The 19061-nt window shown below is 37.6% G+C and overlaps 1 protein-coding gene across 1 annotated transcript in view; it reads left to right on the top strand.

Annotated features, from left to right (window-relative positions):
• The window catches only part of MFSD8 (major facilitator superfamily domain containing 8), a 40980-nt gene that overhangs the window by 1704 nt on the left and 20215 nt on the right, over positions 1–19061 (top strand). Inside the window, exons 2-5 of the mRNA XM_028102363.2 lie at positions 9770–9861; positions 11412–11455; positions 17600–17840; positions 18696–18809. Of these exons, the coding sequence (XP_027958164.2) occupies positions 9770–9861; positions 11412–11455; positions 17600–17840; positions 18696–18809 (491 nt within the window). The remainder of the gene's footprint in view (positions 1–9769; positions 9862–11411; positions 11456–17599; positions 17841–18695; positions 18810–19061) is intronic.

Consider the following 19061-nt stretch of genomic DNA (forward strand, 5'->3'; position numbering starts at 1 on the left):
TATTTACTAGAGAGAGAGACACAGCAAGAGAGGGAACACAAGAAGGGGGAGTGGGAGAGGGAGAAGCAGGCTTCCCACGGAGCAGGAAGCCGCATGCCGGGCTCGATCCCAGGACCCTGGAATCATGACCTAAGCCGAAGGCAGACGCCCAACAACAGCCACCCAGGCGCCCCTCTTTTTCTTACTTTTATGTACTCTTATGCTTCAGTTATGTCTGAGTGATTGTTTGAGGCTCATTAGGGTGCATCTAAATTCAGATGTTCTGTCCATAAACAATACTTGATTGAGGTTCTAGATTTAGCATTTTAAAAATAAAAGTGTATTTTTTAAATAAGGGTGCGCCTGGGTGCCTCAGTTGGTTAAGCGACTGCCTTCGGCTCAGGTCATGATCCTGGAGTCCTGGGATTGAGTCCCACATTGGGCTCTCTGCTCAGCGGGGAGTCTGCTTCTCCCTCTGACCCTCCCCCCTCTCATGCTCTCTCTTTGTCTCATTCTCTCTCTCTAATAAATAAATAAATAAAATCTTTAAATAAGGGTGTATTTTGGGGTGCCTGGTGGCTCAGCCGGTTAAGCATCTGCTTTCGGCTCAGGTCATGATCCCAGAATCCTGGGGTCGAGCCCCGCATCGGGCCCTCCCCCTCCCTCGCTGCTTGTGTTCCCTCTCTTGCTGTCAAATAAATAAATAAGATCTTAAAAAAATAAAAATAATAGGGTGTATTTTAAGAATAATACAATAAGCATACTGTGTTTTAAAACGTAGATTCCCGGGGTGCCTGGGTGCCTCAGATGGTTAAGTACCTGCCTTTGGCTCAGGTCATGATCTCTAGGTTCTAGGATTGAGTCCCACGTCAGGCTCCCTGCTCAGCAGGGAGTCTGCTTCTCCCTCTTCCTCTGCTTCTCCCCACTGCTCCTGCTCTCTCTGTATCTCTGTCTCAAATGAATAAATAAAAAAATTCTTTAGAAAAAAAACAGATTCCCTAGTAAAATGAACATATATCTAACTAATTGACAAGCTCTGTTTGCTTCGAGTAAATTGTAGAAACTACAGCCTAGTTCACCACCAACTTTTTCTCACTAAGGAGGTTAGTTTTAATTTACTGGTCTGGTGAGTCCTTAGTGGTCTCCACTGACCCCATCTGTAGTGTTTAAGAGAACAAAATATTGGCAAACTTTTTCTGTAAAGGCCCAAATGGTAAATATTTTAGGCTTTGCAGGACAAGAGGCAAAATCAAAGATATTATAGAGGTATTTAGATAACAAGAAAGAAAAATTCTCACAAAAAATTTTAGTAATGAAGTTTAAAATATAATAAATGAGTAAAATTTTTTGCAATACAAATCCATGAGAGGAATGGAATTTCTTTTTAGGAGTGGCATTTTTCTTAACTAGAGTTAAAAGTTGATGTTTTCTAACAAGTTGCTCACAAATATTCATCTGTAAAAACATTCTCCAGTAGAAACTAGTAATCTAGAAACAGGTGATAAGTTGGATTTGGACTAAAGACTATAGATTGCTGATCCCTCTTTTAGATTATCCTAAAATGTTAACAGGTACTTAAAATTTTCTTTGCAGCTCTAGTCCAATTTCTGTATTACAGATAATATCTGCAACTTCTGGTCTTATAGAGCATATCCTTATAGAACATTCTCAGTTTATTTTTGCCTTCTAAATTTTATACTGTATTACCATTACACTATTCTGTCAATGAGCACACACTTTTTTCTCTTATCTTCTTTGAATATGGGTTCTTTTTTGCTCTTCAGTAGTTCACAAATGCTCTCTCTGGTAAATAATAATTTTATTTTTCCCTCAGTAAATCCAGAGTCATTTTTTGCGTTTGTTTTTTTTTTAAATAAAGATTTTATTTATTTATTTTTCAGAGAGAGAGAGAACACAAGCAGGGGGAGCAGCAGGCAGAGAGAGAAGCAGGCTCCCCGCTGAGCAAGGAGCCCGATGCAGGACTCGATTCCAGGACCTTGGGATCATGACCTGAGCCGAAGGTAGATGCTTAACTGAGCCACCCAGCCATCTCCAGAGTCATTTTTTTAAAATAAAGTACTGCTGTTTACCCAAGGTCCTTGTATTAAATAATGATCTTTTGGACCTAAATTTGGCACTGTTTACTTATTTCTGTTACATTTTATTTAACTTATTTTGGTGATCAGTTCACTCCAGTATTTCATGTATTCTTCCCAGTTTTTAAGTTACAAGTTTGACAAATTGTCTTGGAAGTGCAGCATTCCTTCTTGTGCCTTTGTGATACAAGAAAGAAACCTTCAGATTACTTAATCTTAACCATGTGACATGGTTGATTGAATCATCACAATTAAGAAAATATAATAAGGGACGCCTGGGTGGCTCAGTTGGTTAAGTGTCTGCTTTTGGCTCAGGTCATGATTGGGATTGAGCCCAGCATCAGGCTCCCTGCTCAGTGAGGAACCTGCTTTTCCCTCTCGCTCTACTTGCTGTTCCTCCTGCTTGTGCTCTTTCTCTCTCTCTCACTCTCTCTCTCTCTCTCTCTGTAAAATAAAATATATATTTAAAAAGGGTGCCTGGGTGGCTCAGTTGTTTAAGTGACTGCTTTCCGCTCAGGTCATGATCCTGGAGTCCTGGGATCGAGTCCCATGTCGGGCTCCCGGCTCAGTGGGGAGCCTACTTTTCCCCCTGACCCTCTCCCCTCTTGTGCTCTTTCTCTCTTTTTCTCAAATAAATAAATAAAATCTTTAAGATATATATATATATAATAAAAATGGTAACGGGGCATCTGGGTGGCTGAGTCAGTTAGGCCTCCAACTCTTTTTTTAATTTTAATTTTATTTTAAAATTTAAATTTAGTTAATTAACATATACTGTATTATTAGTTTCAGAAGTAGAGGTCAGTGATTCATCAGTCTTATATAATACGCAGTGCTCATTCCATCACGTGCCCGCATTAATATCCATCACCCAGTTATCCCACCCCTCACCCCCTCCCCTCCAGCAACCCTCAGTTTGCTTCCTATGATTAAGAGTCTCTTATGGTTTGTCTCCCTCTGGTTTTGTCTTGTTTTATTTTTTCGCCTCTTCCCCTTTGATCCTCTGCTTTGTTTTCTTAAATTCCACATATGAATGAGATCATATAATAATTATCTTTCTCTGATTGACTTAGTTCACTTAGCATAACACCCTCTCTACTTCCATCCATGTCATTGCAAATGGCAAGATTTCACTTTTTTTTAAAGATTTTATTTATTCATTTGAGACACAGAGATAGAGAGAGCATGAGCAGGGGGAGAGGCAGAGGGAGAGGGAGAAGCAGGCTCCCCGCCGAGCCAGGAGCCCAATGTGGGGCTTGATCCCAGGACCCCGGGATCATGACCTGAGCCGAAGGCAGACGCCTAACCATCTGAGCCACCCAGGTGCCCCAGGATTTCATTTTTTTTGATGACTGAGTAATATTCCATTCTATATATGTATGCCACATCTTCTTTATCCATTCATTTGTTGATAGACATATGGGCTCTTTCTATAGTTTGGCTATTGTGGACATGACTGCTATAGACAGATCACTACAAGGACACCTGGGTGGCTCAGGTCATGATCCCAGGCTCCTTGCCCAGCAGGGAGCCAGCTTCTCCCTCTGCCTGCCATTCCCTCTGCTTGTGTGCACTCTCCTTCTCTTTCTGACAAATAAATAAATAAAATCTTTTGAAAAAAAATAAATCGATCACTACATTTGTATCTTTGGGGTAAATATCCAGTAGTGCAATTGCTGGTCCTAGGGTAGCTCTATTTTCAACTTTTTGAGGAACCTCCATACTGTTTTCCAGAGTGGCTGCACCAGCTTGCATTCCCACCAACAGTATAGTTCCCCCTTCTTTGCATCCTCGCCAGCGTCTGTCGTTTCCTGACTTGCTAATTTTAGCTATTCCAACCCATGTGAGGTGGTAACTTATTGTGGTTTTGATTTGTATTTCCTTGATGCCAAGTGATGTTGAGCATTTTTTCATGTGTCTGTTGGCCATTTGTATGTCTTTGGAGAAATATCTGTTCATGTCTTCTGCCTATTTTATGATTGGATTATTTGTCCTTTGGGTGTTGAGTTTGATAAGTTCTTTAAAGATTTTAGATACTAGCCCTTTATCTGATAAGACATTTGCAAATATCTTCTCCCATTCTGTGGTTGTCTTTTGGTTTTGTGGACTGTTTCCTTTGCTGAGCAAAAGCTTTTTATCTTGATGAAGTGCCAGTAGTTCATTTTAAGCCCCGACCCTTGATTTCAGTTCAGGTCATGATCTCAGAGTGGTGAGATCAAGCCCACCCGTCGGGTTCCATGCTCAGTGCAGAGTCTGCTTCTCTTTCTCTCTCCCTCTCCCTCAGCCACTCCCCCCACTCATGCGTTCTCTATTTCTAAAATAAATAAATCTTAAAAAAAAAAAAAGTGGTAACTTGTGTCACCGAATGGCTCCGTTGTTAAGCATCTGCCTTCAGCTCAGGTCATGATCCCAGAGTCCTGGGATTGAGCCCCACATCGGGTTGTCTGCTCGGCGGGAAGCCTGCTTCTCCCTCTCCTACTCCCCGTACTTGTGTTCCCTCTCTCACTCATTGTGTCTCTCTCTGTCAAATAAATAAATAAAATCTTTTAAAAAAAAATAATAAAATTTTAAAAATGGTAACTTGACTGAAGGACAGTTACATTCTCCTATGTTCCTACTCCCTCCAACAGAGTAGAAAGATGCACTTCTTCACCAAAATTATACTTTTGAATTAAAAAGAAGGAAGAAGTAAAATTCTTTATTTTGAAAAATTTCAAATCCAGAGAAAAGTTGAAAAAAGAGTACAATGAACACCTGTATACCCTGTCACTAACTATTAGCCTTTTCCACGCTGCTCGGATTTCTTTCTATATACCCACATACCCTTCTTTTGCTAAACTTCCCAAAAGCAGGTTGCAGATATCATGGTACTTTATCCCAGGTATTTCAGTCTGCAGCCTGCATCTTCTGTTTTTTCTTTTTTAAAGATTTATTTATTTATTTTTAGAGAGAAAGAGCACATGCATGCAATGGGAGGAGCAGAGGGAGAGGAAGAGAGAGAAGCACACTCTCCACTGAGTACAGAGCCTGACTTCACAACGCTGAGATCATGACCTGAGCCAAACCAAGAGTCGGCCACTTCACCAACTTAACCACCCACGTGCCCCTGCAGCCTGCATCTTCTCAAAACAAAAACATTCTTTTACACAACTACATCACTATTGGCATAGCTAAAAATACAATACTAATTCAAAATACCATGCAGTATACAGTCTATACTCAAGTTTTTTTCAGTTGTTCCAAAAATGTACTTTATGGCTATTAAAAACAACAACAACGGATCCAGGGGCACCTGGGTGGTCGGTTAAATGTCCAACTCTTGATTTTGGCTAAGATCATGATCTCAGGGTAATCAGCTCAGGTCATGATCTTGGGTGGTGGGATCGAGCCTCATGTCAGGCTCCATGCTCAGCGGGGAGTTGGCTCGAGATTCTCTCCCTTTCTTTCTGCCCCAACCCCCACTCATGCACTCGTGCTGTCTCCCCCTTTCAAATAAATCTTTAAAAAAGAAAAAAAACAGGATCCAGTTAATGGTCATGCATTGATTGTTGTATTTTTTTAGACTCTCTCAACTGATAACTGTCCCCTGATCTTTTCTCTCTGTTCTTTCCAACGTTGAATCTTTTGACAATTCTAGGTCTTTTTCTGTAGAACTTCTCACATTCTGGATTTTTGGCCTGTTTCTTTTTTAACAGATCCTGGTCAGTCATTTCTGGCAAGAACTTCCCATGGGTTATGTTGAGAATGTCCCAATATACTAATGTAAGGAGGCATCAGATGCCCAGCCATCCCACTATTGTGGTTGCCAAGCTTAACCACTTGGTTAAGAGGGTGACTGCTATATCTCTTGATTATAAAGCCTCATTTTCCATTTTGGGATTAGGAAGTAGCCAGTGGGCTGATACTTTGAGACCCTGTGACTATCCTGTCCTCAACAACTTTTCAACCAGTTGTTTTAGGATCCATCAATTATCCTTTCTCTCTTTTTTTTTTTTTTTTTAAGATTTTATTTATTTATCTGACAGAGAGAGCAAGAGAGTGCAAGCAGGGGGAGCTGCAGAGGGAGAGGCAGAAGCAGACTCCCCACTGAGCAAGGAGCCCTGGCTGGGGCTGGATCACAGCCCCAGGATCATGACCTGAGCCGAAGGAAGAAGCTTAACTGACTGAGCTACCCAGGCGCCCCTCAATTATCCTTTCTTTCATCCATTATTACATGGAGAGTGTTATTAAATAGGAATTTTCTAAATCTGTTATCCCTTCAATATTTAATAGCTGTCATTAAAAGAAGGAAATTTTTTTTAAAGATTTTATTTATTTATTTGACAGAGAGAGACACAGCGAGAGAGGGAACACAAGCAGGGGGAGTGGGAGAAGGAGAAGCAGGCTTCCCGGGGAGCAGGGAGCCCGATGTGGGGCTCCATCCCAGGACCCAGAGACCATGACCTGAGCTGAAGGCAGATGCTTAAAGACTGAGCCACCCAGGTGCCCCAATAATAAGATCTTTAAAAAAAAAAAAAAAGATCTGAGCCAAATAGTTACTTGAAATTTTCAGGCTTATTTTTTTTTTTCCCCAGTCAACTATGGTTTTATTGCTTCGTTTTCTTTTTTTTTTAATTTTTTATTGTTATGTTAATCACCATATATTACATAATTTGTTTTGGTGTAGTGTTCCATGATTCATTGTTTGTTCATAACACCCAGTGCTCCATGCAGAATGTGCCCTCCTCAATACCCATCACCAGGCTAACCCATCCCCCCACTCTCCTCCCCTCCAGAAACCTCAGTTTGTTTTTCAGAGTCCATCATCTCTCCTGGTTCGTCTCCCCCTCTGACTTACTCCCCTTCATTCTTCCTCTCCTGCTATCTTCTTCTTTTTCTTTTTTCTTAAAATATGTTGCGTTATTTGTTTCAGAAGTACAGATCTGTGATTCAACAGTCTTACTCAATTCACAGCTCTCACCGTAGCACATATCTTCCCCAATGTCTATCACCCAGCCACCCCATCCCTCCCACCCCCGACCACTCCAGCAACCCTCAGTTTGTTCCTGAGATTAAGAATTCCTCATATCAGTGAGGTCATATGATACATGTCTTTCTCTGATTGACTTATTTCACTCAGCATAACACCCTCCAGTTCCATCCACGTCGTTGCAAATGGCAAGATCTCATTCCTTTTGATGGCTGCATAATATTCCATTGTGTGTATATACCACATCTTCCTTATCCATTCATCTGTTGATGGACATCTTGGCTCTTTCCACAGTTTGGCTATTGTGGACATTGCTGCTATAAACATTGGGGTGCACGTACCCCTTCGGGTCCCTACATTTGTATCTTTGGGGTAAATACCCAGTAGTGCAATTGCTGGATCGAATGGTAGCTCTAATTTCAACTGTTTGAGGAACCTCCATACTGTTTTCCAGAGGGGTTGCACCAGTCAGGCTTATTTTAATGATAGTTCTTATTAGTGATGGTCATTTTAACTTCTTTTTTTTTAAAGATTTTATTTATTTATTTGACAGAGAGAGGGAACACAAGCAGGGGGAGTGGGAGAGGGAGAAGCAGACTCCCAGCTGAGCAGAGAGCCCAATGTGGGGCTTGATCCCAGGACCCCGAGATCATGACCTGAGTTGAAGGCAGACGCTTAACGACTGAGCCTCCCAGGTGCCCCGTCATTTTAATTTCTGATATCCAGGAAATAATAATGTGTTCATTGAAAATATAATACCCAATGCTGGAAAGTGATACCAGAATCCAGTGCTGTGGGAATGAATGGTGGATACCTTTTGCTGATCTGTAATTATCTGCATTATGTATTCCAAATTCCAGGACATTGATTTCCAAATAGATGGTCCCTGACTTATGATAGCTTAGCTTACGATTTTGCAACTATACAATGGTGCAAAAGTGATATGCTTTCAGTAGAAACCATACTCCAAATTTTGAATTTTGATCTTTTCCTGGCCTAGTGATACATGATAGGCTACTCTCTTGCAGTGCTAGACAGCGGCAGAGAGCCACTGTTCCCAGTCAGCCACTTGATCACCAGCATAACACACCCATGCACTTTCAACCATTCTGTACCCATACAGGCATTGTGTTTCTCACTTTTAGTACAGTATTTTATAAATTACATGAGATATTCAACACTTCGTTATAAAACAGGCTTTGTGTTAGATGATTTTTCTCAACCGTAGGCTAATGTCAGTGTTCTGAGCATGTTTAAGGTAGGCTGGGTTAAGCTATGGTGTTCAGTAGGTTAGGTATATTAAATGCATTTCCAACTTAATGTATTTCCAATTTACAATGGGTTTTTTGGGAGGTAACCCCATTGTAAGTCAAGAATGATCAATATGAGCATCTGGGGTTCTGGTTTTTAGACTGGGGAGAGGGCAGGAGGGGCAGAGGGAAAAGAAGAAAGAGAATCTTAAGCAGATTCCACACCCAGTGCAGAACCCAGTGAGGAGCCGCACATGAGGCTCAACCTCACAATCCTGACATCATGACCTGAGCTGAAATCAAGAGTTAGTTGCTTAACCAACTGAGCCACCCAGGTGCCCCTGGGGTTCTGCTATTTTTCAGGTATGCTACATTATGGTGAAAAGTCTATTTTTATGGAATGGCATATACAGTATTAAGAACTTCATATATATTATATCAGCAACTAATATACCTGGCACATAGTAAATCTAATTAATATTATCTGTCTTCCTTCACTCTACCACTCCCAATCACATCACTTTTGAAAAAAAAAAAAGTTTCTTTTTTGAAAAGTTTCTCTTTGAAGACAACTTTGACAGCTCTAAGGTCTATTTTAGAAAATAACTTTAGAACATAAGAAGGCATTTGGCTGTTATGTTTGTCTTAATTATTTTAAAACATAAAGCTCGTATTAAGATAAATTTGTTAACTCTTTCCATATGTGAATGTGAGAATGTAATGAAACCATACACACCCTCATGTATCACCTGACTGAAGTAAGATGTACACTTAATATACTTGCCTTTACTCCAGGTCATAGGCTTATATGAAAGATCAACCCAGTCTAGAAGGACCTTGGACTCTCTTTAGTCCACTGGTAGAACTTGTCTGGTAACCCATGTTGGAGCAAAGGCAAGTGTTCTAGAGGTCCCAGGCCTAGGAATGTCACATCAAACTTTTCTGGTGTCACTTCTATATTAATTTTGCTGAAAGTACCTAGCCAAAATAGCTTCCTGCAGCAAAGTCAATTTACTGTTATCAAATAGAACATGTCATAATGATGATAGTAATTATTTTTTAAAATACGTAATAGTTGTATATCCCATCCATAGGAGATCTAGTTGTTGTAGCTAGTTTGATTTATTTTGATAGCTTTATTTATTTTGTCAGTTTAACAAATTCCAACACTTGATTTGTAGCAGGTCAATGATAGCAAAATAATTAGTTGACAAAATGTTATGCCTTTTTAAGCTACCTGATGTCTCCCAAGTTTGTGTATAATGATGCATTAATATAACCTATTGAAATTCAAAGAAATAATGCTTATTCATAGATAATTAGCACAACAAGAACCAATATTAGTAAATTATACCTCTGTCATATCTTTTTAATTACTTTAAGAGAGAGAAAATAAAGTTGTACTTTAGGAGAGAGAAAATAAAATTGCACATAATGAGATAACATTATACTACTTTTTTCTTCTTTAATCCTAGAGAATGGGATATTACAGAAACTGAAGAACATTATAAGAGCCGATGGATATCTATTAGGATTCTATATCTTACCATGTTTCTCAGCAGTGTAGGTAAGTATTAGAAATTATATATAATTTCAAAAATTCGGAAAGTATCTTATTTTAATGTCACTTAATTTTTAAAAATTATTATTTTGGTAAAAATCACATAATACAAAATTTCCCATCTTAACTATTTCTAAGATCAGAAGTGTTACATTTGTCTACATGATTATGTAACCAATCTCCAGAGCTTTTTCATCTTGCTAAACTAAAATTCTGTACCCATTAAACAACTCCTCATTTCCCCCTACTCCTACGTCCTGGCAACCACCATTCTTTCTGTTTTCTATGAATTGGACTACTCTAGATACTTCATATAAATGGAATCATACAGTATTTTTCTTTTTGTGACTATTTTATTTAGCATAATGTTCTTAAGGTTCATCCATGTTATAATATGAGTCAGAATTTCCTTTTTTTTTTTAAGGCTCAATAATAGTCCATTGTATATGTGGTGGGGAGGAAAATCTTTTCCTCTACTTTCTTAGGTTCTATAGCTGGCCCCTGCAAATTAAAGCAATGGAAGACAGATCAACAGAATGAAATCTTGCCATTTGCAACTACAGGCTACATGGGTAGAGCTAGAGAATATGCTAAGCGAAATAAGTCAGGTAGAGAAAGACCAAAACCATATGATTTCATTCATATGTGGAATTTAAGAAACAACAAAAAGCAAAGGGTAAAAAAAAAGAGAGAGAGAGACAAACCAAGAAACAGACTCTTAACTAACTATAAAGAACAAACTGATGGCCAGTCAGAGGGGAGGAGGGAGGGGGGTGATGGGTGAAATAGGGGATTGGGGATTAAGGAGTGCACTTGTCATGATGAACACTGGGTAATATATGGAACTCTTGAATCAGTATATTGTACACCTAGAACTAATATAACACTGTATGTTTACTGGAATTAAAATAAAATACTTCTAATTTTTAGTAATTATCTAAAATTATAAGTAATAATTTTAATTTTAATAGCAAAAAAGAAAATTATTTTAACTTTAGATTTTAATTAGTATGTTAAACATTTTACCTGTTTGTAAGTTTCTTGATTGTGAAATTGTAACCTTGATTTCAAATATTAGTTTACTCTTCTAGTCCTCTTTTCCTCAAAATCAATATGTCAATTCAAAATACACTAAAATGAAACTAATAACTAAATTATTTATTTATTTATTTATTTATTTGTCAGAGAGAGAGAGCACAAGCAGGGGGAACAGCAGAGGGATAGGGAAAAGCCAGCTCCCCACTGAGAGGAAATTATTTTTTAAAATAGGCTTTCTAAAAAGAATGAAGTATTGGGTGCCTGGGTGGCTCAGTTGGTTAAGTGTCTGCCTTCAGCTCAGGTCATGATCCCGGGGTTCTGGGCTCAAGCCCCGCATCGGGCTCCCTACTCAGCGGGGAGCCTGCTGCTCCCGCTCTCCCTGTGTGCTCTCTCTGTCAGATTAATAAATAAAATCTTGAAATAAATAAATAAATAAGGTCCATGTTATAGTTCCAAAAATTCTATCTATAGTGATGAAATCATTTTAAGTATAAATAACACATTTTGCCTCTTTACAGGATTTTCTATTGTGATAATGTCAATATGGCCATATCTCCAAAAGGTTTGTACACTTTATTATTCTCTTAAGTACCTATAGTAATAATAACTCTTATATAGTTAAGAGTTTTCTTAAGAGTCTCTTTGGTATTTTATTGATTTAGTCCTTGCTAGAGTAACTTGAGATAATAATTCCTCAAAAGAGGCTTACAGGTAAGGTGATCAAATGCTTTATTGTGCAAACCAGAACACTCTTGAAGTGAAGGGAGTACTATATCAGGAAAACAAGATTATACCTGGACAGTCCCAGGCAAATGTAGATGTATGGTCACCTACTTATTAGCCACTTTCACATCCCATCAATACCCTCTCCCTGATAAAAAAGAAACTAAACTACACATAGTCTGAATTCCCAAAATGTACAAATGACATTTATATGGAATAATTTTGTGCTTTCTTATAGAATTAATTTGGGTTGTCAGGTGACCTGTAAAAAGAATAGATAATATATGTATTTTGATTCTTTGGTTACTAGATGGGAAGGAGAGGGTCAAGAAGATTCAAGTTTAGTGGGTACCCTGCCATCAGTTAATCATCAAGTCCTGCCAATTCTATCTTTAAAAAAAATTATATATATATATGTATATACATATTTGACATATAACATAATGTAGATATATGTCAATTCTATCTTAAATCTCCAGAAATGAACTTAATGAAAATCAGTATATAAGTTGCAGACATAATTCATCTATAACAGTATTTCATTTAAGGTTCTTGTTGGAGCTCCTCTGTACTCTCCAGCCTCCTGTTCACTCCTTAAACTGCTACAATCTGATTAACTCTGCTACCCTGAAACTGTTCTCCTTAAAGTCATCAGTGACTTAATTGCTGACCAAATAGATACTTTTCAGTCCTTTAGGTGATATTTGGGTAGCATTTGACATTGTCCTCTCCCTGCTTCTGAAAACCCTCTCTTAGCTTCTGTACATTTCTTTCTCCTGGCTTTGCTCTTTAAATATTTGTTCTTAAATTCTTTTGTGAGATTTATCAACTTGCTCCTTATATGTTGGCTTTCCCAGAGGTTGGGCCGTGTGTGTGTGTGTGTGTGTGTGTGTGTGTGTGTGTGTGTGTGTGTGTGTGTTGTAGCCTAAATCCTAAGCTTTGGTCCATGTTAGATCTTTTTTTTTTTAAATATTTATTTATTTTTTTTAAAAAAAGATTTTATTTATTTATTTGACAGAGAGAGGCACAGCAAGAGAAGGAACACAAGCAGGGGGAGTGGGAGAGGGAGAAGCAGGCCTCCTGCAGAGCGGGAAGCCCGATGTGGGGCTCGATCCCAGGACCCTGGGATCATGACCTGAGCCAAAGGCAGATGGTTAATGACTGAGCCACCCAGGCGCCCCTGGTCCATGTTAGATCTGTAGCCAACAATTTGTTAGATATATCTACTTGAATGAACCTAGCTTCCTAGAGTCTTCATACATTTTTTTCCCTTTTTTTCTGGAATGCTTTCCCTGCCTTCATCTCTCCTTTTCTCTGTCCTTCCCTTCCACCCTACTTTCCTGTTATCTTTTATTCATTCTTCAAGGCTTTGTTCCAATGTAACCTCCTCCAAAAAGCCTTCTCTGATTGTCCCCCAGCCCAGTTTGAGTTAAAAGGTTTTCCTATGTACCTCCATACCCGGTTATCATTAACACTTATCACTGAGTGCCATAACAGTGTGTTTACAGAGAATTAACTTCCCTACTAGATTGTTAAGATGGTCAGATAGCTTCAACAAAAATACTAGACATATTTGATGAATACTTAGAGATTAAAAATAATGCCTATGATACAAGAAGTTTATTGACATTTAATATTTCATTTTAGATTTTTTAGTTTTTATGAATTTTTAACTTTTTGAAAATGCTGACTCTTAAAATATCTGATATTTTAAAAGGAATATAAGGACAAATACAAATGTCATTTTTGTTGATTTGGCGCCACATTTTCATTGCTATTTTGGAATTTATTTGAAAATTAATCAAAAAATTATATTACATGCAATTGTTACCCATGACGCTAAAAATTCTTTCCTTACTGGCATAGTTACTGCGATTAAAGCAGAATATTTAACAATTCTAGAGCAGTTCTTTGCCAAAAATATATTTCCATGTGTCAAAACTCTTTTTATTTCTGTAATAATTTCTGTAAACCCAGTCCTTATACTCAGTCTGTTTAACCTCAAAATTATCAAAAGAAAGGTATTTACAATAATTAGATCTCTTTACAATATGTTGAATTTTGAGAAGGTACACTCCTTTCTCCAAATATTTGAAAGCCCTTCAAAGGTCAATTTTGTGAGTACATGAACTTGTAACTAATTATTTGGCAATACAACTATAACAGTTTCCCTAAAAAACTTATCAACTAATTTTCTCAACTTGTTTCATAACAATAATATGTGCTAGGTACACTGGTAAACCTTTCACCTTTCGATAATTCATAACAACCTGTGAAATGATTATTATCACTCCTGTTTGGCAGGTGGAAAAACTCACACTCAGAAAGTTAGGTAGCTTGCCCAAGGTCACACCGCTAGAAAATGGCAGAGCCAAAACCTATCTGAAACCAAAATCTGACTCTTAACCACAGTGCTGTGTTACCTACTATCTTAAACTTTTTAATTCTTAATTTAAGGCTACCATCTCTTTTATGATAATATGTTGACAAATATTAGCTTAAAAGCCATCTGTAAGAAAGATAAAAAGCTAGACCCCCCCCCCCAAAAAACCCAGAAAACAAAACAAAACAGTAAATTATTTGTCTGAAAGGAATTTGGCACTGGTGTGAACCTCTGAATTGTACTTCTTTCTGGCTCTGGCTGATAGATAGCCATCAGCCAAGTGATTCCTTGGGTTTTGTTGCCCAAAAGTGGGATAAATTTCCAGGAAGATTTATATTCTTAAACCTAGACTTTGAATTGGAAGAATAGGTTATTTTACAGGGCCAGGAAGATAGTGGGAATACTCATGCATGAATTATATTAAAATAATAAAATCGACATATTATATGTAAAACAAAGTACTAAGAAATGTTAGTTTTTATACAGTATAGGTAACATTCATTGAGTGCATATATATGCCGACATTGCCCTAAGCACTACACGGGTATTGGCTCAAATAATTCTTATGACAACTCTGTGAAGTTATCCTTATTTGACAGATAAGAAATTGAAACATGTGATTTCCACCCCCCACCCCCCCACCCCCCACCGCCAGCAACTCAAATACCAGAAAAGTAAAGCCTGGTTTGGAAACTCCTTGATGATGAAACCCGGTTTGGAAACTCTGTATTAACTCATCTTTCTATCCCTATTGCCTAGCACAGGTTTTGTCACAGAGAGGGACTAAGTGACTATTAATTGAATTAATAAGCAGTAATCTATACATAAAGAGGCTTGGAACACCCATATTCATGTCTTAATTCCTGCAGCAAAGCATGAAGATTTCTAGAACTTTGACTTTGTCAATGTAATTACATGTTTAGAGAATGATGTTTTAAAATTCAATACCATGTACTTTGGCGTTTGGGGAGGGTTTTGGTTAGAGAAGATATAGATCCAGCTTTCACTGAAGTGTACAAAACCAAACAAGTTAATTACAGATGATTACCGTATACTATACATCCATAAAAGTCTAAAAGTCTAAAAGTATGGGTATGGTGTGTCTGGCTGGCTCAGTTGGTTAAGTAACCGGCTCTTGATTTCATCTCAGGTCATGATCAGGGTCATGGGGTCAAGCCCTGTGTGGGGCTTTGTGCTCAGTGCGGAGTCACCTTGAGATTCTCTCTCTCCCTCTCCCTCTACTGCTCCCCCTGCTCTCTTGCTCTCTCTAAATAATAAATAAATAAAATCTTTTTTTAAAAAAGTATGGGTGTGTTTGTGAGAGAGAAGGAGGGAGAGAAAGGAGAGAGAGAGGCAGACAGACGTGGGCTGTTAGGGGGATGTTTCTAATCCAAACTTAAATTCTGGAAGACTTTCCAAAATCAGTTACACTGGAGCTGAGTTTCGAAGGTCTGCAGAGTTAGTTTCCTGAAGAAAAGGTGGGGGCCAGGGAGTTGGAGGTTGGGGAGGCATTGCTGGTAGAAGGGGGCAGTAAAAACCGGTGCAAAGGCCTGGAGGCAAAGAACTTGGCTCATTTTGGAAACTTCATACAGTTCTGTGTAGCTGGAAGTTAGAACTGGGGGAAGGGTACATGCAGAGAGAGGAGTTTAGAGAGGAGAGACAGTGGCCAACTTGTGAGCGAGTTTTTCATAATAAGCAGTTTGGATTTTATTTTGAAAACAGTATGATAGAGATCACCGGAGGTGGCCAGAGGACCAGAAATAAGATGCTGCTTTACTGTAAGAGAGAGAGCACAGATAACAGTTCAATTACTGAAGTGACACCTTCTGTTATAGTGTAGAACCTATATCTCCCAAACCATTTTATTTCCTGTTGAAATTCTAACAGAATTCTAGCAGATTCCAGTTTTCCAGTCACTGTAAATAGTAGCCAACTAAAATAAAAGTTTCCGGGCACCTGGGTGGCTCAGTCATTAAGTGTCTGCCTTCAGCTCAGGTCATGATCCTGGGGTCCTGGATCAAGCCCCACATCGGCTTCCTGCTTGGCAGAAAGACTGCTTCTCCCTCTCCCACTCTCCCTGCTTGTGTTCCCTCTCTCACTGTGTTGCTCTCTGTCAAATGAATAAATAAAATCTTTAAAAAATAAATAAATAAATAAAAGTTTCCATTGGTCTCAAGCAAATATTATTCATATTGTTAGAGCCATCCCCGAGAGTCAGCTTCTGTCCATGAGATGGATACTTGACTATAATCAGATGATATCCTGAGAAGACACTTGCATCCTTTTGCTTTCAAACCACATTTATCATTAAATTGAGTTTTTATTGCTTTTTTGAAAATTAATTTAAATTTTTTTATGACATGGTTATTTTATATTTTAATAGATCAAAGGCACTAAAGGTAATGTGGGTAGAAAATAAAAACCAGAGTGTCTAAAATAGGAGATATTTTTAAGGCTAGAACTTTAATATTGTGTATCATTATATGTATTCACTCTTTTTTCTCATCCCCCACAAGAAAATGTACCCAAATATTTCGGTTTTAAATTATTTAAAAATATCTTTAGAAAAGACATAGCCATGGTTTTCCTTAAGTTCTGTCACTTAACCTGAGTATGTTTAATCTTATTTCCTAATGGTTCTGATTTTTCCAAATTGTTGTATAGTCTAGCATATATTTTTTTAAAAATCTGTTAATTTTTTCCATAGTCCCTTTTGTGAGCTAAAATTTTCTATTTTTTAAAGTATTTCATTTTCTGAATTTAATCATTTGGTTCTTTCCACAATATTTATCATGATATATAAACCCTCTTTCAGTGGTAGAATCCTAAGTTGTCTGTGTTGAATGGAAGAATTAGTAATAGGTTTAATGAGAGAATTCTCTTTCAACTTTTGTGTTTTTATTCTCTTCTTTAAGCATTTGACTATTGTGCCCAGTTTTTTAAAAAATACATTTACGGTGCTAATGACTTTTTAATCCATAAGCTATTTAGCTTATGGATTAGCATAAGTCTAAACAATTATATTTACATTATTTTTTTAAAAGATTTTATTTATTTATTCAAGAGAGAGAGAGACAGAGAGAGAGCATGAGCAGGAGGGAGGGGCAGAGGGAGGGGGAGAAGCAGACTCCCTGCTGAGCAGGGAGCCTGATGCTGGGCTCAATCCCAGGACCTGGAGATCATGACCTGAGCTGAAGGCAGACGCTTAACTAGCTGAGCCACCCAGGTGCCACCAATTATATTTACATTATACTAATTAAAGAATGGCATATTATTTTTATGATGTTATTGTTTTATATATATATAATGTGATTATTTTTAACAAGATTTTTATGAACCAGAAATTCCCATAAGCATTCTAAAAGATGAAGCTTCCCAAGCATTTTTCCTAGTGTGTAGTGAATTGGTAGCACATTTAATTGTAATGTCAGAAGTTTGAATCCTTTACTATAAGTAATTGTGTTACAAAACTTGTATGTTAGAATTATTGCTTTTATTTCTTTAAATAGGAAATGTTACATGGTCTGAAAAATTTATTTAAGTTTTAAACTTTATTTTTCTTGGATAACAATTCTTAAAGCATTGTACTTTTTTCTGCAGATTGATCAGACAGCTGATGCAAGTTTTTTGGGCTGGGTTATTGCTTCATTTAGTCTTGGCCAAATGGTAGCTTCACCTATATTTGGTTTGTGGTCTAATTATAGACCAAGAAAAGAACCTCTTATTGTCTCCATCTTCATTTCGGTCGCGGCTAACTGCCTCTATGCATATGTCCACGTTCCAGCTTCTCATAATAAATACTACATGTTGGTTGCTCGTGGATTGGTGGGATTTGGAGCAGGTAATATTTATGTATATGTTTGGCTGTGTCAGATTCATTCACCCTGACATTTATGGCCCTTTCTCACCTGGTGTCACCTCCTCATAATCTCATATCTTACATATAGATCTCTTATTGCAAATAGACAAATATCTTTCCTATCATTTTGCCTTTCCTCATAATGTTCCCATTACCTATAGTTTCTTGATTCTGTTCCCATCATTCTTCATCCTTCAAGATTCATTTCAAGTTCCACATCTTCCATAAAGCTTTCTTAGGTAACTACCCCTTAACAGATCTTTCCTTTCTCTAGCTTGTCTGTGGCACTTGCTTATATCCTGTTTTGCACTGTTTTCACCTTTATCACCAACCAGATAGTAAACTTTTTATAATTAGAGACAATTTATGACTTCCTAAAATATTCTGTGGCCCCTTACAGAGTCTCTTGCCATAATAAGAACTCAAGAAATTTTTTTTCAATAAATTTGTTTTCAGTCAAATTCATAGTGGATTTCTTTTTCTGTTTCTTATATTATGGGTCCTAAGCATGCAGAGTTTGTGACATCTTTTAAAAATAGTTGTAGCAATCACTAGTATGCCATTCACTCCATATTTAATGTGCTTTCTCCATATTTAATGAAGAAAAAAATTTAACATTTCTGTAATGCCTTTTTTCATTCATTCAGATCTTTAAATGTGTTTTCATGTTACTGAAAGCAATATTTTCCATTAATTGATACATTTTCTCAATGTACGTGCTTTGTATGATCATAAAGAGGAAGCAGTGATTTTTGTTCTATATAAAGCCTAATTAAGTTGAATTTTATAAACTGAAGGATATTTTCTTTTACTTTGAATTATTGTATCTTTTTTTAGGAAATGTGGCAGTTATTAGATCATATATTGCCGGTGCTACTTCCCTCCAGGAAAGAACAAGTTCCATGGCAAACACTAGCGCATGTCAAGCATTAGGTTTTATTCTAGGTCCAGGTAGGTATTTTTCACTTGTCATTACTTAAACTGGGAAAACTTTTGAGGTTCAAATGTTAAATGGAATCCAAGTGTAAAACCTCATAGCTGAAAGGAAACTAGTATTTTTTGATCCAACAGGAGGCTAGGCTCTTTATATGTGTTAACAAATGTCCTCTAAAGTAAATGGTATTAGCCCCATTTTACAGATTAGGACGCCAAGGCATAGAGAATCTAAGTAAATTATTCAAGGTCAGCCAGATAGCAAATGGG

The sequence above is a fragment of the Eumetopias jubatus genome, unplaced genomic scaffold, assembly GCF_037043125.1.
Source record: "Eumetopias jubatus isolate StellerSeaLion01/CBP00866 unplaced genomic scaffold, mEumJub1_p1.0 scaffold_2, whole genome shotgun sequence".
Taxonomy (NCBI): domain Eukaryota; kingdom Metazoa; phylum Chordata; class Mammalia; order Carnivora; family Otariidae; genus Eumetopias; species Eumetopias jubatus.